The 23449-nt window shown below is 36.7% G+C and overlaps 1 protein-coding gene and 1 non-coding gene across 2 annotated transcripts; both read left to right on the plus strand.

Moving 5' to 3' along the window:
- The first annotated feature begins 11602 nt into the window (after positions 1-11602).
- LOC145590801 (uncharacterized) lies at positions 11603-13787 on the plus strand. The gene is made up of 6 exons (XM_081647197.1): positions 11603-11701; positions 11795-11983; positions 12096-12206; positions 12299-12383; positions 12497-12595; positions 13487-13787. Exons 1-6 carry the CDS (start codon positions 11643-11645, stop codon positions 13610-13612), a joined length of 669 nt encoding a protein of 222 aa, XP_081503323.1. The 5' UTR covers positions 11603-11642; the 3' UTR covers positions 13613-13787.
- A 7740-nt stretch (positions 13788-21527) lies between these two features.
- On the plus strand, positions 21528-21633 carry LOC145593404 (small nucleolar RNA R71). The gene has a single exon (XR_014102734.1). It is a non-coding gene; the product is annotated as a small nucleolar RNA R71 (small nucleolar RNA).
- The last annotated feature ends 1816 nt before the right edge of the window (positions 21634-23449 follow it).

Genomic DNA, 23449 nt, shown 5'->3' on the forward strand with positions numbered 1-23449 from the left:
AACGAATCCCTATTGGTGAAAGAGATGGACAATGAAGAAGAAGCAGCCAAGAATTGGAAAAAAGCTAGAAAAAAGAAGACAGATTAGAGCATTTCCTTTACTTTCAATTTATTAGTCAATTTTAATTTTCAAGTCAATTTTATTTTTAAGCCTTTATTTTAATTCCATCAATAATGTAATTTTACTTTTATTAATGCAATTTTCATCTTTCTAAATTAAATTGACTTTTTTACATTGAATTATTTTATTAAAGTAATGAAAACAACTTGAATTAATTTCAAAAATTATTCTAGTATGGAAGTCGAAAATTTCCGAAATACACCGAAATCTGCCCAGATTGACGAAAACGTACTGGTGCTGGAAATTTGAATTCATCGCGGCGCGACAAGAGTGTCGCGGCGCGATGTCCTTATCGCCGTGCGATAGATCTTATTGAGCGCGCTGGACTTGAAATCTGTGCGACGTTTGCTCTGTGCTGGTGTACTGATGCAGAAGTTCGATGTTTGTAAAAATTAAAGTGGCCGCACCCTGTAAAGGGTTGCCTACGTATCCTTTCCTTAGGAATCAGGCCAAACGTAGCTCTTTTGAGTATATTACTCAAGTTTTCATGGGTAGAATTTCTTAAGTTGGTCAAGGTTCGTCATGTTTGAGAATTCACTACCATCCATATCAGTTAGTTTTGCGGCACCTCCTGATAAGATAGTTTTGACGATGTATGGTCCAGACCAATTAGGCCTAAATTGGCCTCTTGGGTCCAGAACATTTTTCCTTAATGCTTTTAACACCAAGTCTCCAACTTTGATGTTTCATGTCTTAACCTTCTTATTAAAGTGTCTAGCCATGCGAGTTTGGTAGCATTGAGTATGATGTAGAGCTTCTAGTCGCTTTTCATCGAGTAGAATTAGCTCTTCATATCTTGCTCTAGTCCATTCGACCTCATCGAGTTTACTTTCTAACGCGATGCGTAGGGACAATATTTCCAATTCTACAGGTTGTACGGCATCCATTCCATAGACTAAAAATGGCGTATTTCCAATGGATGAACGAATTGACATGCAATAACCCAAAAGAGCAAAATGAAGTTTGTCAGGCCAATCCTTGTAGTTTTCTGTCATTTTTTCGATGATAGTCTTTAAATTCTTATTGGCCGCCTCTACTACACCATTTTCTTGAGGTCTGTACGGGGAAGAGTGATGATGTTGAATGCCATACTTTTGAAGCAATTCTTCATATTCTGCTTGGAAGTGAGTTCCATTGTCACTTATCATTTCATGTGGGACTCCATATCAACATATGATGTTCCTTTCGATAAAGAGTGCTACATGTTTTGCGGTGAGTTTTGCACATGATGCTGCTTCAACCCATTTTGTGAAATAATCAATTGCTACTAGGATGTATTCATGGCCTTCTGTCCTAGGAGGAGTGATTTCCAATAATGTCTATTCCCCATGTTGAGAATGGCCATGGTGATGTATAGGTGTAAAGGAGAGAGGGAGGAACATGTTGCAAGTTAGCGTATATTTGGCATTTAGGGCATCTTTTTAAATATTGATGACAATCCCTATTCATGGTAATCCAATAGTATCCTTGGCGCATTACTTTTTGGGATAGCATTTTTCCATTCATGTGAGTTCCACATATTCCTTCGTGGATTATTCTCATTGCGCTTTGAGCTTCCTTTTTGTCTACACATAGGAGAGCTCTACCTTCACGTACCCTTTTATGTAGCTCGTCATTTATGAGTACATATTGGGAAGCCAAAAGTCTTAGTGCTCGTTTTGCTCTCTTGTCAGCGTGAAGTGGATATTCCCCTTTTGTGACATAGTTGAGGATGTCGGTGTACCAAGGTTCTTCCTCTTCTTCTTCTTCTTGAACCACTTCATCATCTTCTATGGCTTGAATGTAAGCTGGTTTATGCCTTTTCTCTATTGTTAGAGGCATTTGATCAATTTCCTTAGGAATCCTAACCACTGAGGCTAGTCTTGCCAAGGCATAATCAAATTGATTTTCCTCTCTTGGTAAGTATGTATATTCTACCTTTTCTAGTTGATTAGTAAGAGTTTCCAAGTTATCATGTATCGGTGTCGAATCTTCTATTGGGAAATCTGCTAAGAAGTCCGAGATCACTGATCCTTTAATAGCTTTTTGAGGTATGAATCTTACATCAAATTGTGCTAAGTTTACTATAAATCTTGATATTCGCCCGTTAAGTGTAGATTTTTCGAAGAGATACTTAAGTGGGTCCATTCGAGATACTACATAGACTTTATGAACGAGCATGTAATGTCTTAGCTTGGTTATGGCCTACACTAGTGCCAGGCACAATTTCTCAAGTGGTGTGTAGCATATTTCATACTCGAGCATCTTTTTACTTAAGTAGTAGATGGCGTTCTCTTTACCTTCTACTTCTTGTGCAAGCATAGCTCCCATTGTCTCTCTAGTGACTGTTAGGTACAATCGAAGAGGGATTCCTGGAAGCGCTGGTGCTAATATAGGAGGATTAGCGAGATAGGCTTTGATCTTATCAAAGGCTTTCCGACACTCATCGTCCCATATTACTAGCACATTCTTTTTAATTTTTTTGAATATTGGTTCAAATATTGTGGTTAGCTTGGATATGAACCTACTTATGTATTGCAACCGGCCGATAAATTCTCGAATCTGCTTCTCAGTCTTGGGCGGCGGCATTAACATGATTGCTTTGATCTTGGTTGGGTCTATTTCTATTCCTCTAGAACTAATGACATAGCCTAAGAGTTTTCCTGAAGTGACTCCAAAAGCACACTTGGTGTCCTGAACGGTGTTTTGATTTAACAATCATGTCATCCACATAGACTTCAACTTTTTTATGCATCATATCATGGAGTAAGGCAATTGTTGCTCTTTAGTTAGTGGCACTCGTGTTTTTCAACCCGAATGGCATTACCGTGTAGTAGTAAGTGCCCCAAGGTGTTATGAATGTGGTTTTCTCCATGTCTTCTTCAGCCATGAGAATCTGGTTGTACCCTGTGTACCCATCCATAAACGAGAGAAGTGCGTGATTTGTGGTTTTATCTTCTAAAATGTCGATGTATGGTAAGGAAAGTCATCCTTTGGACTTGCCTTATTTAAATCTCTGTAGTCGACACAGATTCTTACCCTTCCATCTATCTTTGGAACTGGTACCACATTTGCGACCCATTCGGGGTATTTGGATACCCTGATAAAACCTGCAGTTATTTGTTTTTGAACTTCTTTTTTATTTTAAGAGCTGTGTCGGGTTTCATTCGACGTAACTTTTGTTTTACAGGTTTCATTCCTGGAATTAGTGGTATTCTGTGTTGAGCTATTTCTCTATTTATTCCTGGCATATCTTCGTATGACCAAGCAAACACATAAATGAATTCTTTTAGTAGATCAATTAAATTGATTCTTTCTTCTTTACTAAGAGTTAGACTAATTTTAACTTCTCTTTTGATGATTGGATCTTTTGCGATGTTAATCGTTTCGGTGTCTTCAATTACTAGTGTTTTGTTTTCAAGTGTTTCCATTGCCTTAATTATTTCTTTGTCACTTTCATTGTTAGTTAAGCAATGCTCGTCATCTTGAGTAAGGGAATGATACGAGGAGTAAGCAAATGAAGACATGTTATTGAATTCAGAAATCATTACATCAAATAAAGAGATGTCTGTTAGGACTTGACTACTAACTATCTTAGGAATAGATTTTGAAGTAGAAGGGAGAGAAGGAGATGCTACTATAGAGGGTTTAGAGGACTTGACTACAGAAGACTTGAATTCAGACTCAGACTCAGACTCAGACGATTCAGACTCATCGAACATTGGTCCTTGTCCTGTTGTTATAGTGATCTTTCTTCCACTTGGCGTAGTCACCTTCACAGTCTTTTGCCATCCTTGAACTAATCCCTCTGCCGGAGTAATGATTTTTGTGGGATCAAAGTCTTCGCTTTGCAAGGCCGTTTGGATAAGTGTAGAATTATCGTCGATGTGCTTAGGCTCATTTTTCTCGTGACCAAAGAGTAGTCCCATGACATTAAAGTCAAAGCATAGGGGTGCTTTCTCTTTGTGAATAGGGGTTAGAATGTCGTCTAGGAAATTGCAATCCAAAAAGATTTCAAATCTTGGTTGTCTTACCCCATCTTTGACAAAGGTCTCAGGAAATTCGTAACATGGATAATTCTCACCCTCTTTTATGAACTGACCATTTAGAGTGAGAGGATATTGGTCCATTGGGATTGCTTTCTTATGGGTACGAGCATTCCTCCGTGTATTAATCTTTTCCCTGGCTTGCTTATAGTCTTTCGGAGTCGATTCGAAACCAAGTCCAAAAGTATCTAATTTAGGAAGGCCAGGCAATCCCATTTGTGTTTCTACTTCCTTCTTCTTTCTTAGAGTCATTCCAGGAAAAAGTCCTTGCTTTCGGAGCAGGCCATTGACTATCATATTTGAATAGAGACCTCTTCAACATTGAAGCCCCATAATTCTTCATCATTCTCGTCATGCTCCACATTTATGAGAGGCTTATCAATTTCCTTGATCCTCATAGGAGAAGTGTCAATGGTGACAGTAATTCCTCCAACTATTGCCTTAACTTGTTGATGAAGGGATGGTCTTAAGGTCGTGAAGCCAAGGGCGTCCCAACAATAGGTTGAAAAAGTCTTTGATATCTACCACTTGAAAAGTAGTAGCATGCTCAATAACCCCTGTTGTAACATTCATGGTGATAGTTCCAAGAATTTGGCGACGAGTATTGTCATAAGCTCTTATGCCTTGCGTGGACAGAGACAAATATTCATCTCTTATTCCTAGCATCCTCGCAGTTCGAAGTGGGCAAACATTAATTGCTGACCCATTATCTACAAGAGTCATTAGGACATTCATTCTCTTACAGATTACTGTGAGGTTTAAGGCTTTATTATGCTTATCACCTTCTGGAGGTAAGTCCTTGTCAGAAAAGGTGATTAGATTAATGGGGCTAGGGAGATCACTTGTGAGGAAGTTAGCCGATCCCTCAGGAGTGGTTTTTGAGTCTATTCCTACCTTGGCCAAGGCATCCATTACCGTGACTCTATACTCACGAGATGTGGCTAGTAGTTTCCATACGTTCATCTCGACCTTAGTCTTCTTAAGTTGTTTGACGACATCATTATCTTCTATGATTGGTATGGGAACTTGCTGAGTGGTAGGAATAGGTTGTGTTGTGATGGGAGGTTACATTCTCCTGATCTTATGAGGACATCGATAGGGGAATCCTCTTCATCCCAAATATCATCAACCGGATAAATTGAGGAAAGTGAAGTGTCTTCTATATCTTTGAGGTAAACATCCTCATCATCACTGTCCCACACTCCATTAACCAATTCTGAAAATATCTCTTTGTCTGATCGAATTTGAACCAATTTCTTACTGTCAATTAATCCTTGGACTAGGTCCTTGAATTTAAAACAGTGCTCTATGGTATGTCCTCCTGATTGATGATAGGGATAGTAGAACCTATCTGTCCTTTTGAGTGATTCAAATGGTCTTGGCTCGAGAGGTTTGATCTTCCCATTCTCGAAGAGCTTTTAAAACATGTTCGCATAAGAGGTCCCAATAGGTGTATATGACTTGTTACTCCTTTTGGGTGTTTCGACTACTTTGAGAGAAAAGGATTTTCTTTCGATAGTCTTAGTGGGTGTCATCTTTTCAGCTATGCGCCTTTTCTCCATCTCCTTTTCTTCTTGGAGGGCATAGTGAAGTTGGGTCATCGCTGCACTCATTATGTTTATGAGCGCCCATGTATCCTCTTTAGAAGCTGGTTCTTTATTTAGAGGAAAGTCACTCATGGCATCGAAGAAAATGTCCTCCTCTTCTTCACTGGCATGAGTTTCTTTAATTCGTTTGATGAAGAGTGATGGGTCAGTATGACCTTCCTCATCAGAAATAGCCAAGGAATCCGAAAGTGGAGCATTATTGATAGTTGGCTTTTTGCTTGTAGGAGGTAATGGAAGTTTATTGTTATCAATTAGATCCTGAATTGCTTCCTTTAACTTCCAGTAGTTTTCGGTAGGATGACCCCTGCCTTGATGGTATTTGCAATGTTCATTGGGATTCCAATTAGTCGTCCTAATTTTGACTGGTGGATCTCCAAATGGTCCAATAGGAGTTATGAGACCTTTTACATGAAGACGATCAAATGCTGTGTCATAACTCATGCCAATAGGTGTGAAGTTTCTCCTATATGGCTTCTTTTGTCCTTGATTATTCGTAGCTAGGACCTCATTCAGATTAAAGGTGCTAACGCTGTTTGAGTGGGTACTTTTGGAAGAAGAAGGATTGTTGTTCTTCTTTCCTTTCCAGCCACTATTGGAAGTGTTAGCAACTTTTTGTTTGGCAAGGTCATCTTCAATGTTGATTCCTATGTCATAGACGGCCTTAAAAGTACTCAAATTGCTTTGGTATTTGAGATGCTTAGAGTAGTTTTCTTGGAGGTTCTTGATGAACATCCTTACAGATTCTTTTTCAGTGGGAACCTCAACCATTTTGGCAGAAGTTTCCCTCCACCTGTTAAATAAGGAAGTGAATCCTTCATTCTCTTTTTGCTTCAACATCTCAAGTTCCTTATGGTCGGTTTCAAGTTGAATGTTGCATTTGTATCTATCTATGACATCGTTTGTTATTGAATCACAAGAAGAGATCTTCTCTTTATCAAGGGAAAAGAACCATTGTTGACAAACGATTTTTAAAGATAGTGAAAATAACGAGTGGAAAGCCTTCCTATCAATCCCCTTAATGTTCATTATTGTTTCAAAAGCTCTTAAGTGGAAGTAGGGATTGTCAGTTGGCTTAAATCTTAGGATGTCATTGGCATTGAATTTCTGTGGAAGAAATTCTTTGTCCATCGAGACCCCTTGTGAGCTAATTCCCTGGAACTTATAGTAATTGGAGAGCTTGCTCAAGCTTTCTTCCATTCACTGCATCTGTTGTTGTTTTGCAGGATCATTGACTTGAAGAGCAATATTCTTCATCATCTCATTTAAACTAGCAAGGTTTTTCCTAAGCTCATTGACTTCTTCCCGAGTTTCCATTTTCTTCTTAGTTTTTCTCTTTTGTCGAATCGGTTTATGAAAGAGTAAAACTTGGACAAAAGCATTGTCCTTGATTAGTTGCCCTTCCTTTCTTTCCTAAGAGCTTTAAATTAAACAATTTTTGACTTAATGACTTGACTTAAATTGACTTTGACTTTATTGGTTTTAAAGGCAAAAAGCAAAAATAGGGTGTATATTTTTGGGAATCAAGTATGGGGTTTAAGCAACATGGTTTTAATTTGGAGGATTAATATCCAACTTACCCCCTCTAAAAAAAATGACGGAAAATTCGCGCATACAAGACTCTCTAGTCATGGTCATGGTGTACATGTTTACAAAGTGTGTGCTTAAGAAAGTGAGTGAAAGTGGCATGCTTTGACACTCGTGTAATACCATGGGACTATGTTCCTAGACTCAAACAAGGACTAAATACAGCTTTTGCCGTTAAAAAATTGGTTAATTAGACTCAGCGTGAGGACTCAAGTAGAAAACTGGACCGTCGTCGAAACAAAGGAACTGCCGTGAAACGCCAGTGGCCATCGCGACGCGATGATGGTATCGCGTCGTGATGGACACTTTCGTGTCGCCCTACAGGTCTAACCTCCGCGTCATTACTGATGCATCGGTCTGGGCCTGTTTTCAGTGTTCTACTTTAAAAAAACAAACCTAAAGTCGAACAAAGTTGGATTTAGTCAATTTATTAGGTTTAATTGATCATATTAATTAATTAAGAAAAGTCCTATATAGTCATTAATTAGTTTATTTAAACTCTTACATAAGTCAAACAAACGGTTAATGTAAACATATATAGATTATGCACAAGCAAGAATGCACAATAGTCAAGTAAGCACAATATGATGCAATGAGTTTGCAACCTAACCATGGCTCTAGTTCTCTAAAGTTCAAGGATAAGGGTTAGTCAAAGAGGGTCCATGGTTATGAGTCCGGATGCATCGCGCGGAAGCCTTACCTTTTGAACGGTTGGCGCGTATGCATGGGACCCCACAAGTTAAACTTGTTTCCATGGTTTGGTGAATTCACAAACTCGGATGTAACCTTCGTTGCAATGAACGTTCGATTGGATAGATGGAGCGTGAATTCCCAAAGGGTGATAGCCATATGTAGAACACGTATGGGTTCAGAAAAGTGAGAAAAACTCAAGTAGGAAGTAAAATCAAGCAAATAGTACTAGATTCGGTAAAAGCAAGAACGCAGATTTCTGGCTCGGTATTGGAAGAACGTAGCGCGAGACAACAGGGACCATCGCGAGACGATAGCCCTGTCGTGCCGCAATATTGCTACCGCGCCGTGACAGAGCCATCGCACTGCAATGGGCACTGTTTTTTCAGCGCCCGTTCCTACGTGCCTCAGCAGCTCTCCGTGTTCTTAGAATTTTCTAGTTTTCGCAGCGTTTTTTCGATTCTAGTTGTGAAAGATATTTCCCAAATTTTCTACGTGTAAAAAATCCTATGTTTTTGACGCATTACGGATAGTCTATCTAATGTGGACCTTTTTATGCTTATGCCAATAATGTCAATCAAAATTACGCACATGAGTACTTAGAACTTTTCGAGTCTCATCCACTCATTCTAAATTATTGCCAAAATAAATTTTAGGAATTAATATAGATTTCCTCCCCAGTGGAGTCGCCAAAAAACTGTAGGGAATATTTCAAGCATCCCACACTTGAGTCCCATTGTGATCATACACTTAAGCATGGTGGTGTCCAAAGGGAAGGAAGCTAGAGAAAAAGAGTCGCCAACAAGTTTTAGGAACTTGTAAACCATTCACAGGGTGAAGGTTACACCCCTTCATGATCCATGAGATCGCTAAATCCATAGTGGTTCGGAACCATGACTGGATATTCGGGGATGAAGGTACAAATCCAACCTAAAAGAGATTGAACCTGCCCTAAAAATAGGCCTCTACTTTATTCTTCTCATATTCATGTGCGCTTTCTGACTAACATACAATCAATGTATTAACCCTAAACCTATTTAATCTATGTTGGTTGAATATTAATGCACAAACAAATCTATTATTGGCGATCACTTGAATTAAAATCATATTAGCCTAAACAAAATTATTAATTATCTTATTAAGCGTGATTTCAAGTACAAATTCCATTTAATCCTGCAAGAGAGGGCGTGATCAAGAAATAACAACAATAACAAGCAACATAATAATATTAATTGATAAAACAAATCATCATCATAATAATAATATTCTCATCAAAGCATAGTATTAGCAAGATCCTAGGCATGAGACTAACATGATTAATAACAAATCCTAGCATGTCACTAAACATTAAAGATCAAAGCTTTAGCCCTAACATGATACTAACATGATAGAAGAAATAGGAAGCAACTTAAACATGATACTAGAAACATACATGATATTAGAAATATTAGTTAATACCCTAAACATGATACTAGGAATCATAAAGACATCCTAACATGATACTAGGAATTAAAATAATCTAAGCATACTTTTTATAGATGTATAGCAATAAAACAACTTACTTTGTTCCCTCATATCTCTTTCTATCAAAACAATACACACGTTAGTAACTTCAAGGAAAATATTAAATCAAACAATTAATTTAAATAATTAAAGTATGGATTTGGGACCAAACCCTCAGAAAGTATCAACCTTTCATGTCTAGGGCGAAAGCAACTTCGAGCTTGGCTAGGTGTGTCTAGAACTCGTGAATGCGGTATTGTGTTTGTAAAAAGGCAAGGCTTAGAAAGAGGGAGATAAAATAAGCTTCTGCTTGAAGAAAGAAGAGAACTAGAAAGATGATTGTTGATGATTAAAAACGAGGAATAAGGACCCTATTTATAAAGAAAAAAGTCCTGAAATGATAAAAAAGATCAAATTCGATTCGGAGTAAAACTACTTCCATCCACTACACCAAAAACTAGATTAGAGATCGCAAAATATAGAACGGTTATCAAAGGTAGGCGTTCTCCAGAAGAATATAGATCGTTTTAATATAAGAGGCGTTCTGTATGTTAATACATATAGAACGGTTAGCTAGTTAGCCGTTCTGTATTTCAATTTACTCAAATAATTAAAAAAAATAATTATTTATTATAGATAATATAGAACGGTCATCTTGACAACCGTTTTATATTATATTAATTAATTAATATTTTTAAATTAGGAGGAAATTTTATACGTACATACGGAGTAATAATTTACCCAAACGAAAGCGGCTAAAAGAGTAAAAGTAAAATTGAAGCCCGCGCATCAATTTCACTTTCATCAAAAAGTGAAACCTATCTTTATCTCATTCAATTCATCAGCAGTAATAATAAAAAAGTTAAACCTCCATCAAACATCCATATAGAAAAATCATCATCAACCGCTTACTCCACCGCCGCACCACCGCGTCTCCACCGCCGCTCCACGTCTCCACCGCCGCTCCACGTCTATCTGCAGTACCGGCGTAACACACTTGTCTTCTGAGCCACCTGCTCTTAATTGAGGTAGGCTCAATTTTTTTTATTTTTTTTTTTGTTCGAATTTTTGTTGTGGTAGAGTAATTGGATTATGATAATTGTCCATCTGATTGCATGAATCATACAAATTATGAAGGAAACAGAAGTAAATTCGTAAAATTCGAATTTTAGGTGATTGAAAAAAACTTCAAAGTTCTTGTTTTTGGGATTAATTCATCGATTGTTTGCATGTAAATTTTTAAGCCAAATTATTGCATCAAGTTCAATCAAATTACCCTTATACTTGTCGAATTTACTGTTATTTCAATTGTAATCAAAATTATTTTAGCCAAATTAATCTTACCTAATTTCAATTTAGAACCCTAATCAGATTTTTTTTTTTTAAAAAAAGGAACAAAAAGATAGGACTTAAAACAGTGAGATAAACATACAATTTTTGGTTTTGGTTTAGTGAGGTAATATATGCTGTTGGTAAAATTGATGAGGATATGGCTGAGCTCATTTTGTGAATGAGGTCAGACAAAATTAGATATAGAGTTTTGGTTTAGTGAGGTAATATATGTTGTTGGTAAAATGTTTTGGTTTTTAAGGTCAGACAAAATTAGATATAGAGTTTGATGCCCAATGGAACAGAAAATGGTAAGTAGAAAGCAAAACAAAGAAGGGGGGCTAAATAATCTACTAGTAAGAAAATGGTAAAGGGTGTGCAGTGGTTTTGTAGAAATTGTGTCTCTGATTGTGAAGAGAGAAGATGGGAGTCATAATTGTGGTACTGTTTTTTTTAACACAAAATAGAAATTATATTAAAGCCCTTTTAACCAAGGGACCACATTACAAAGATAGCAGCATTAGTAAGATAAAAGCAAAAAAAGATGCTAACTAAGCCAGCAAAAAAAGGAGTTGTATGAGTTCTCCTAAGCCGACTACAGGTACTTCCAACATATAAAAGCAGTAAAATAGAACTACAACTACTAAGATTACAACTAGTAGAAAGTCTTCTGAGATTTAAGGATGTGGCTATTGCAATGAAAAAGAGTGGTAAAACCAAATCTTTTATAGTTTTGGCTAGAGTGTTTCAAAATGAGCAATGTGTTACCCTTGATTATGAAGACATGCTTGACTGGTGCTTCCAAAGAGAGATAAAATCGTCACACATGTCAATTTTAATGATGTAAGTGTTGTATCCTTTGCCATTTCAAGGTTAAATTTATAACGCTTTTTGATTAATGAGCTAATAAATTTAAATAAATATTTGATATGCAAGGTATATGAGTGAGATTGTTCATACAGAAGGTATCTCAGGGTTGTATGGATTTTGTGATTGCAACTATCTATCCCCGTATGCTCCAACTGTGGAAAAAGACGATGATCGATGTGACTATCTAGCTAGGCTATTTTCATGTAATGATGCCAAAAACAAAAATCAGCTCTTCTTTGCCCCGTATTATGAGGAGTAAGTGCATATGAGTCTATCACATATTTTTTTTATTTTTTATCAGTTTTATTTCTAATTCCTTTTAAACATTCATTATTGTATTTGAATTCTATTGTTTTAATCAATATAGTGGACATTGGATGTTGGCTGTAATTTGTCCATGGGTTGGTTTGGTGCATTGGCTAGATCTCGCGGGAGTAAAAGATGAACCTCCCAAATTTGCTCAAACAATAATCAACAAGTATGTGCTTGATTACTTATTTTGTTACATGTTAACTTCTTTTTATGAAAGTATTTCAATACTATTACTCTAATATTTTGATAATTACGTAGGGCAATGATCAATTTTAGCGCGGAACATCGAAAGGATATCACAAAAATAAAGAAGAAACCTTACATTAAATGGATAAGCATAGAGGTATTTGTATCTTTAATTTAATTTTGCAATGCTTAGTACTTAATATATGTTAATACATTATGTATAACTAGGACTTTGATTTAACCCTCCCCCTTTTTTTTGGCTTGTATTAGTGTCCTCGTCAAGCTACTGGCTCTAGTGATAGTGGATATTATGTTTGTCGCTACATGATTGAGACAATTGAATCTAGGCAAATGATCATCCCCGACAAGGTACGACATTTAGTTTTAATGTATTTTGAGTAGCTGATGCACACATCTGACTATGCACAATTTCGTCGATTTGCCTTTCGTTTGGATTTTTGATCTTGGGGGAGATGAGAGGGGTTCGGGTTTTTCCATTGCGTGTATTGGTGAAAGGTAGGGTGGGGAGTAAAAGGAGGTTGACAGTATCGAGAGGCAATGGTGAGAATTCGAATGCTGAGGAGCGGCAGCAGGTTTAATATATCAGTGGCAGTAGATGTATGATGTATTACATTGCTGCCTGTTAGAATGTTCAGACTTTAGCAGGTTGCAGTTTGCTCCAAGTACTGACCCTTTAGCAGGTTCAGACTTTCTAAAAGGGTCTGGTTTTGTGTTCTATTTAATTTCTGTTTCATCGTTCACTTTCAATCCCTTTTTGCCTACCTCTGTTGCATTACATTTCTAAAAGGGTCTGGTTGTGGTGCATCATTATGCACTAATCCTCTGTTTTTTTTTTGGTTTTTTCAAAGGGATTTTCTCATAAGTGGGAGTGGGACACCCATTTTTTGGCTTCATTTTCGTAGCTTTAATGTATTAGTGGCAGTAGATGTGCACTTTAAATCAATAAAGATATTGATTTTATGTAGATGTCCTGAAGTTTTCCAGACATATGCCATGGAAATTCCGGAATTGCAGGCTATATAGTTATGATGTGCTGCTCATCTTTAGCCCTGCTATCTTTTGAACTTTATCTTATTTTCAGCTCTAGTTTATGTTCTCATCTGTTGTACTGGGAAAATCTCGGATGATTTGGAGTGCTTTATATTGCCCTCTTAGTATCCTCATTTTGTTCCTGATGATGATCAATTTTGAATCAATATATTATTAACTAATATGTATGTATTTTACATTGTTTTGTAGTATTTTAAGCAAGTTCCTCATACATATTCTCAACAAATGATTGACGAGCTTAGGGAAAGGTGGATTTCATATGTTACCGGATACCATCAACCAAATGACGACGACGATGATTTATGTGAATTGTAGATCAATATGGTATTGGTATATTTTGGGGCATCAATTTTTTTTTTAAAATCAACATTAACTAGAAAGGTTTTTGATATTTTACTCACGTCGCGTATTTGTTTGTATAGAACAAATTTGGTATGAATGATTCAATTTAATTGTGGTTGGATGTTTTAAATTATATATATGAAGTATATTTTGATGGCTTTTGTCGTATCTGGAAATATTTTTGTTAATTTTATTATACAGAAAGTTATATTTCATGTACAGGATCTTGGATTTTTTTTACATAGGAAATGTGAAGATTTTCTTACAGGATAATATAAATTTACAAGATATTAAACAGGAATACAGGTCTAAAATGAAATACCAAAATAATTCAGATTATTAAAATACAGGAATAATACGGAATAAAATACATACGGCATTAATACATATGGCCGGATTTTTTTTTTTTTTAAAAAAAAAAACATTACAGAACTGTTATCTAACTTAACCGTTCTATATTGCATTGCAATATAGAACGGTTAAGTGGCCTAAACCGTTCTGTATTCCTTCCTTGGTGTACGAATTTAAGAAGGGAAAAGAGAACGGTTATGACTAACAACCGTTCTCTATTTGTTATTATATAAAACGCCTGTACGACCCGTTCTCTATACTTTATACATCGCTTAGCAGAAGAACGCCCCTAAGGCGATCTATAAAGCCTATTCTAACAGTTCTCTAAGGCCTTTTTTGTAGTAGTGATCGCAGCGCGATGGAGCTGCCGTTTCGCAATGGTGAATGCATTAACTCGAAAACCGTAAGGAGTCCTTAATCTAATTAAATTAGACTAATTAACGTCCGTACTTATCTTTTAAAATTAGATTTAATCTTTTAAAACACTTGTTTTATTCCAAATAAAACTCTTTATTTTCCTTAAAAGATTCAATTATTAATTCTAATCCTACTAGAATTAAAAATAACCTTCTAGATTATTCTAGAAGATTAAAATCAATCCTAATGATTTAAGGAATAATAATTAATGGGCCCTCCACTTGATCATTGGGCCATATATAAAACTCATTTCGGGCCCAATTTAGTATTTTTGCCATAACTTCCTCATTATTCATCGGAATTGGGCTTATAATATATTGTTGGAAGGCTTTTTTCGAGCCCAATCCAACTACACTATTATTGAACCCTTATCATGGACCAAACTAAACTGAACTGGACATTTTCCATAAATAGAGTAAGAAAAGAAATATTTTTGAAAACAGAGAGAAGTATTTTTATTAAAACGACCGCATCAAAAGATTTTTCACATTTCACCTTCACTACTACAAAATTGGCCAAAGAGACATGTCCAAATTAGCCAAAAAGACTGCCTTAGAGGCGGTCTTTAGCTATGCGGCCTCTTTGGCTAAGAGACTACTTCTTTAGAGGCGGTCTAAAGTTTCAAAACTTGAGACCTGTTATCTTAGAAAAGCAGTCTCTTTGGGTGGTTGAAATATTAAAATTGTAGAAGCATAAAAGACCCTTTTTATCAGAAAAGCGGTCTCTCATTTTAAAAATTGAGACCCGTGAACTTACAAATGCAGTCTCTTTTATGAGTTCAAGAGTGACAATTTATGTTAGATAGACGGTCTCTTTCTACATTCTATTTAAAAAAAAAAAAATTACGAGAACAAATATACAATTTCATATTTCGCTCAAAAAAAAAATACAATCTAAGGTACTATAATCTATTAATCTGTGGTACATAATACATACGAAGTATTTACATATTAGATACTTCGTAATTTATAGTATATATTAGATAATTTATCTAGGTACTATAATCTATTAATCTGTAATCATATAAAAAGAAAATTAACACTAAAAATTAACTATCATCCACTTGTTTCATTGGAGTGTTTATCTTCATCATCATCCGTTACCATCCCCGTCATCTTCATATTATATCTCCGTTAAACATTAACTCATAGATAACCTATAATAAGAGCAAACAATAATAAGGTTAGATTTCCACTTAACACAAGAACCAAAAATTAAAGATTTACACTAAATGGAAGCTATACAAAGTTAAATAAAATTGAATTCATAATACTAACAAAATACAGATAAATAATGAAATTAAAAAGCAAAAACAGAAAAAAAAAATTAACTAAAACAAAAATTCAGAAATTACCCATTTTGTATAATAAAAAACATATCAAAAATTTACAATCAAAATAAAATAGCAAAAAATAAACCAAAAAAAAAAAGAAACAAGTTTAAACCGGTAAGATCTAAAACAAAAATCAGAATAGAAAATGAAAATGAAAACTATTTTTTCGAAATTAGAATAAAAACGCAAAAATAAAAATTGAAGAATAAAATTCGAAAACGGAGGTTATAAAATCCAAAAACGAAAATGAAAAATAGATCTAAATAATTATTTTAAAATTATCAAAATTGAAAACCAAAAGCAAACAAGAAATTAGATGAATAGATCTTAATTAAAATTTTATGAAAACGATATTAGAACATAAAATGAAAACATGACGTGCAGTAATCTAGGTCGTTGAAATCTAAAGCACCACCTATCAAACAATTAAGAAAATCAAACTTATTCCTAGTATAGGACAAGTCTGAGTCGAACCACGAGGAATGAGAGGGAGAATTCTATAGCCTATGGTCAAGCTACTTCAAAGAATGAAAAGTGAAGGGAATTGAATTGTAACTAAGGTCTCAATTAACTAATCAAGTAAAGAAAATCAATATGCTAAACAATAGGGATTAAGGTTCCACATGCAAGTTCAATGACTATGCCAACCTATAAAGAACTTAATTGATTCAAACGTCGCAAAGGACAAACAATAGTTGAAATTAGTAGAATTCAAGAGCTATCTCCTATAAGTCAAGCTAGGGTTCACTATGAATGACTAACAAGGAAAATCACAATCAAATTCAACCAATTAAAGAAATTCTCAAATCAAAGGTTCATGTCATTTAAATTTTCTATTCAATCTAGATTAATCATCTATGTTGATCACTCCTAATCAAATTAATCACATGCACAACTATGTCAACCAATTTAATTGCAACAATTCAATCAACCAAGAATCATCAACTAGCAAAAATCATCAATCAAGCATGCTTCCCCTTCTCTCTAGCTACTAATCTACTCACATAAAACAAAGCAAATTGAATCACAAACATCATCATTTCAAGCATAATCAAAAAGAAAATTAAATTGCAACAAATTCTCAAACCAAAGATCAACAATTAAATCAAACATTCAAGGATTAAAGGAAAGATCAAGCAAAAGTAAATTCAAAGAAAGAAAGTCTCACTAATTTTCATTGATTGAAGATGAAATCCAAGCTCAAAGATGTAATTTGAAGTACAAAACAACTAATTTAAAGTTTCTCTCTCTACTTTTTCTCTCTACTAAATCTGGAAATAAATCTCAAGTACAAGTGAAATCCCCATCCCCTAAAAAAGGAAAAGTCAAGGGGTATATATAGTTAAACGAGCGAAGAAGATCGGAGCAAGGCCGTGCGCATGCACCACAGGCCCGTGCGCGCGCACGCAAAGAGGGGCCTGCGCGCGTGCATCCTTGCTATGGTGTTGCGGCGTGCACGACTCCTCTTGCTCGCTCGTAGATCCTTGTGCAAAGTTTTGCTTCATCACCACCTTGTGGTCATTTGTAGGGGAGGCAATGGCCTCAACCCATTTAGAAACATAATCGACCGCAACAAGGATGTATTGGTTTCCAAAAGAAGAAGGGAATGGCCCCGTGAAGTCAATGCCCCATATATCGAAAACCTCTAACTCAAGGATGGGTTGTTGAGGCATCTCATTCCTCTTTGAAATGATTCTGGTCCTTTGGCACCTATCACAAGACTTGATGAAACCCCAAGTATCCTTAAAAAGATGAGGCCACCATAAACCACTTTGGAGAATTATTGAAGCTGTTTTGGAAACTCCCATGTGACCACCAATAGGATCTGAGTGGCACATCTTCAAGACATTCGGCACTTCTTCACTTGGAATGCAACGACGGAGCAAGCCATCAACTCCTCGCTTATACAAAATCGGATCATCCCACAAATAGTGTCGGGCTTCTCTCTTGAGCTTTTTTCTTTGATTCATTGAAAATGAAGGTGGAAACTCCCCACATGCTAGAAAATTAACCAAATCGGAAAACCAAGGGAGTTTTTTCACATCAATGGCATATAAAAAATCATCAAGCATTCTATCTTCAATAGGGGAACCATCATCTTGGACTTAGAAGTCCTCAAGGCGGGAGAGGTGATCCGCCACAACATTCTCCGCCCCTTTCTTATCTCTAACCTCAATATCAAAGGTTTGAAGTTTAAGCACCCACCGAAGCAATCTAGGCTTTGATTCCTTCTTAGAAAAGAGATATTTGTGAGCCGCATGATCCGTGAAAACAATGGTCTTGGAATCCAACAAATAACAACGGAATTTCTCAAAAGCATGCACAATTGCCAAAAACTTTTTTTCCGTTGTTATGTAGTTTCGTTGAGCTCCATTGAGAGTTTTTGACATATAATAAATGACATGGAGCTTTATCAACCTTTTGACCCAAAACACCTCCAATAGCCGTATCACTAGCATCACACATCAATTCAAAAGGTAAATCCCATCTCGGGGCTTGGACTATGGGGGTGGAAGTCAAGGCTTTCTTCAATTTGTTGAATGCTTCCAAGCATCTATCATCAAACACGAACTCAACATCCTTTTGAAGAAGATCATTGGGGGGCTTAGCGATTAGAGAGAAATCCTTCATGAATCTCCTATAAAACCCGGCATGCCCCAAGAAAGATCTCACACCTTTTACATTGACTGGAGGTGGTAGCTTTTCAATGACTCCAATCTTCTCTTGATCTACCTTTATTCCTTTGTGGGAGATATTATGACCAAGGACAATGCCTTCCTCGACCATAAAGTGACATTTCTCCCAATTCAAGACTAGATTCACTTTCTCACATCGAGCCAAACACTTTTTAAGGTTCTCAAGGCAAGCTTCAGATGAAACACCTCCCACCGAAAAATCATCCATGAACACTTCCATTTCCTCCTCCAACATATCTCCAAATATGCTCATCATACATCGTTAGAAGGTGGAGGGGGCATTAAAAAGTCCAAATGGCATTCTCCTATAAGCAAAGGTTCCATATGGGCAAGTAAAATTTGTTTTCTCTTGGTCATATGGGTGAATAGGAATTTGAAAGAAATCGGAATAACCATCAAGAAAACAATAATACTTATGCCTTGTTAGTCTTTCAAGCATTTGATCAATGAAGGGAAGGGGGAAATGATCCTTTTTGGTGGATGTGTTTAGACGTCGATAATCTATACACATCCTCCATCCCGTGACTGTCCTTGTAGGAATGAGCTCACCTTTCTCATTCTCCACAACAGTCATGCCTCCTTTATTTGGGACAACGTGGACCGGGGAAACCCACCTTGAGTTAGAGATGGGGAATATGATTCCCACATCCAATAGCTTGGTGATTTCCATCTTGACCACTTCCCCCATTTGAGGGTGAAGTTTTCGTTGTCTTTTACTGCTTGGTGAGGCATTATCCTCAAGAGTGATGTGGTGCATGCATAAGGCGGGACTAATACCCTTGAGGTCATCAATGGTATAGCCCAAAGCATCTTGGTGCTTTCTCAATACACCACACAACTTTTGAGCTTGGCTCTCACTCAAGTAGGAACTAACAATCACGGGAAAAGTTGAGTTAGGGCCTAAGAATTCATACCTAAGGTGTGATGGAAGAGGTTTGAGCTAAACCATGGGGACACCTTTACCTTCCTTTGTTGTAGCCGCTTGCAATGCTTCTTGGTTAGTGATGTTCATGCACATTTGCTCATCAACGTCTTCAAGGCTTCGATTTAGCAAATCTTTATACAAAGCCATCTCTTTACTAGGAACACCTATCTTTTCCTTGTTCAACAAAACATTCTCAAGAGCATCATTAGAGGTGAGAAATTGCTCGTGCATAGAAGACACAACATGATCAAGAGAGTCAATCATCATACAATTCTCTAAGGAAGAACTTGGATACTTCATACTATCATTCAAGTCAAATTCAATCACCTCATCTACTATCTTAAGTGAAATTTTAGCACTCTTGACATAGATCATAGCACCCGAAGTAGCGAGAAGAAGATGCTAGCATCTTCGTCCATCTCAAGTACCACAAAATCCACCAGAATAACAAATTTTCCAACCCTCAAAGGGACATCCTCCACCTTACCCTTTGAAAACTTGATTGATCAATCGGCCAATTACAAAGTAATGTTGGTAGGAAAGAGTTCCGCTAGTTCAAGTCTTTGGTACACCGAACATGGTGTAAGGATAACACTAGCTCCTAGGTCACATAAGGCATTATCGATTTGCATTTTGTAAATAGCACAAGGGATGGAAAAGTTTCCAAGATCTTTTAGCTTAGGTGGCATCTTTTTCATTATGATTTTACTACAATTCTCGGTCAAGTTCACCGTCTTTACAACATCACAAGTCCTCCTACCGCTCAAAATGTCTTTAAGGAATTTTGCATAATTTGGCATTCGGGTGACAACATCGGTAAATGGTAAAGAAAGATGAAGTTGTTTGAGCATGTCAATAAATCTTCCAAATTGTTCATCCAACTTGTGTCTCATGAATCTTTGTGGATAAGGAAGTTTGGGTTTCACAACTTCTCTCTCTTCCTTCACTTCCTTAGGTGGCTCTACCATCACTTCACTCAAAGATGCACCATCTCCCTCATCCTCAACTAAAACCTCCTTAGCACCCTCCTCACTCTTACTCTTGCTAGACAAACTCTCCTCAAGCACCCTACCACTTCTTGTGACTATGGCATTAATGGGTCTCTTAGGGTCTAGGCCTTGAGAAGGTAAAGAAGAAGAGCTTTCATGGTCTTTCAAAGCATTGACAAGTTGAGAAATTTGGTTTTCAAGCATCTTATTGTGGGTCATCATTTCATTAAACTTCTTATCACTCACCGCCATGTAGGTGTTCAACAACTTGGTTTGGTTTTCAATGATTTCCTTCAAGTTAGTTCTAGAAGAAGAAGAAGGTTGAACATAGGAATTATCACTTTGGGTCTTTGGAGAAAGTCAAGGTGGGGGACCCCTTTGAGCATTATTTTGAAAACTTCCCCTATTTTGATTGTTCTAATTACCTCTACTTTGATTTTGACCATAACCTTGATTATGGTTACCATAACCTTGGTTATTATTACCATAATTTTGGTTTTAATTTTGGCTACTATAACCTTAGTTGTTATAGTTACCTCGGAAACCTTGGTTCCCTTGGTTCCTATTACCACCACCTTAGTTATAGTTGTCAAAATTTTCATGGTTGTTATAATTCCTATTCCATTGGCCTCTTTGATTCTCAAACCTAGAATCATTATTATTTGACACATAGTTCACATGCTCATTCACATTTCCATATTGATCATCACAAACATCCATACATGCATGAGGGCAATTAGAAGCATCATGATCATACGATCCACAAACATCACAAAACAAGCAACCACTAGGAATGTTACTAGAAGAGGGAAAAGCTTGAGAATTAGAAGACATACCTCTCCCCTTAGATTGGGAGGGAAGATTTGAAACTAGGGAGGTAGCACTTTCCAACTTTGCCTTGATAGCGAACATTTCCTTCCCCGAGTTTGTCATTTGTGAGGACAAGTTATTTATGGCATTAAGATGATCAACCGAGTACATCAAAGAACTACTCTTGCTAGTTGACTCCCTTTCACCATCTTGCCAATCTCTATAATACCTCACTACGTCTTCAATTATGTCTACCACTTCCTCCTCCGTTTTATTCATAATGGGACCTCCGGCTCCTCTATCAAGACACGACTTTCCTTGAGGACTTAGGCCACCATAGAAGATTTGAATAATTTGGTAAGTAGGAATTCCGTGGTGAGGACATTCTCTTTGATACTCCTTGTACCTCTCTCATGCTTCATAGAGGCTTTCACTAGACTTTTGCTTGAAACCTTGAATCAAAGCTCTAGCCTCCGCCGTTTTCTTTTGTGGGTAGAAACGGGATAGAAATTCCTTGATCACTTCGTCCCATGTCCTTAGAAAATTGGGTTTGACCTCCATGTCTAACCATTCCAAGGCACGCCTTATGAGAGAAAAGGGAAAAAGCTTGAGGCGGATGAATTCTTGGGAAATTCCATTCACTTTGAAAGTGTTGCAATACTTTTCGAACTCTTTGAGATGGTTTAGCGGGCTTTCATGTTTAGCCCCACTAAATTGTCGCCTCTTTATCAAAGTGATCATTGCCGGCCTTAATTCGAAGTCATTCGCCGGTGTTGTAGGTGGAGCAATCCCACTTTCAAACCTATTTGCACTTGGAATCCCCAATTCCTTCAACGCCACCCTTGGATTTTCTCCCATCCTTGCTTGTTCTTCTTATTGTGCTTCCTCTTCACTTGGAGGGCTATAACTCAAAGAACGTCTAGCGACTCTTATCCTTGCAATTGTCCTCTCAATTTCCGGATCAAGTGGCACTAGTGAACGACCACGTGCTCTGCGCATACAATCTCAAAAGAAACAATTAGTAGCATGGCCACAAATGTAGCCAAAAAGAGAATTTTTTTTTTTTTTTTATTTTCCAATTAAAAATGAAGTAGACTAAACAACTATAGAAAAGAACCAATATCACTCCCCGACAACGGCGCCATTTTGACGTGCGGTAATCTAGGTTGTTGAAATCTAAAGCACCATCGATCAAACAATTAAGAAAATCAAACTTATTCCTAGTATAGTACAACTCCAAGTCGAACCACAAGGAATGAGAGGGAGAATGCTATAGCCTATGGTCAAGCTACTTCGAAGAATGAAAAGTAAAGGGAATTGAATTGTAACTAAGGTCTCAATTAACTAATCAAGTCAATAAAATCAATATGCTAAACACTAGGGATTAAGGTTCCACTTGCAAGTTCAATGACTATGCCAATCGATGAAGAACTCAATTGATTAAAACGTTGCAAAGGGCAAACAAATAGTTGCAATTAATAGAATTCAAGAGCTATCTCCTATAAGTCAAGCTAGGGTTCACTATGAATGACTAACAAGGAAAATCACAATCAAATTCAACCAATTAAAGCAATTCTCAAATCAAGGGTTCATGTCATTGAAATTTGCTATGCAATCTAGATTAATCATTTAGGTTGATCACTCTTATTCAAATTAATCACATGCACAACTATGTCAACCAATTTAATCACAACAATTCAATCAACCAAGAATCATCAACTAGCAAAAATCATCAATCAAGCATGCTTCCCCTTCTCCCTAGCTACTAATCTACTCACAAAACATAATGGAATTGAAAAACAAAGCAAATTGAATCACAAACATCATCATTTCAAGCTTAATCAGAAAGAAAATTAAATTGCAACATATTCTCAAACCAAAGATCAACAATTAAATCAAACATTCAAGGATTAAACGAAAGATCAAGCAAAAGTAAATTCAAAGAAAGAAATTCTCACTAATTTTCATTGATTGAAGATGAAATCCAAGCTAAAAGATGTAATTTGAAGTACAAAATAAGTAATCTAAAGTTTCACTCTCTACTTTCTCTCTCTACTAAATCTGGAAATAAGTCTAAAGTATAAGTGAAATCGTCATCCCCTAAAAAAGGAAACGTCAAGGGGTATATATAGTTAAAACGAGCGAAGAGGATCGGAGCAGGGCCGTGCGCACGCATCACAGTCTCGTGCTCGTGCACGCAAGGGTTTGCACGCACTCAAAGAGGGGCCTGCGCACGTGCACCCCTGCTGTGGTGTTGCGGCGTGCACGACTCCTCTTGCTCGCTCGTAG

Source organism: Chenopodium album, chromosome 18 (genome assembly GCF_948465745.1).
Source record: "Chenopodium album chromosome 18, dcCheAlbu1.1, whole genome shotgun sequence".
NCBI lineage: Eukaryota > Viridiplantae > Streptophyta > Magnoliopsida > Caryophyllales > Amaranthaceae > Chenopodium > Chenopodium album.

Excerpts from the sequence above, each read along its gene's own strand:
- LOC145590801 (XM_081647197.1), top strand. The coding sequence starts at position 11,643 with ATGCTTGACTGGTGCTTCCAAAGAGAGATAAAATCGTCACACATGTCA. Across the intron at positions 12,207-12,298 it reads GCTCAAACAATAATCAACAA|GGCAATGATCAATTTTAGCG; the intron begins GTATGTGCTTGA and ends ATAATTACGTAG. Across the intron at positions 12,596-13,486 it reads AAATGATCATCCCCGACAAG|TATTTTAAGCAAGTTCCTCA; the intron begins GTACGACATTTA and ends ATTGTTTTGTAG.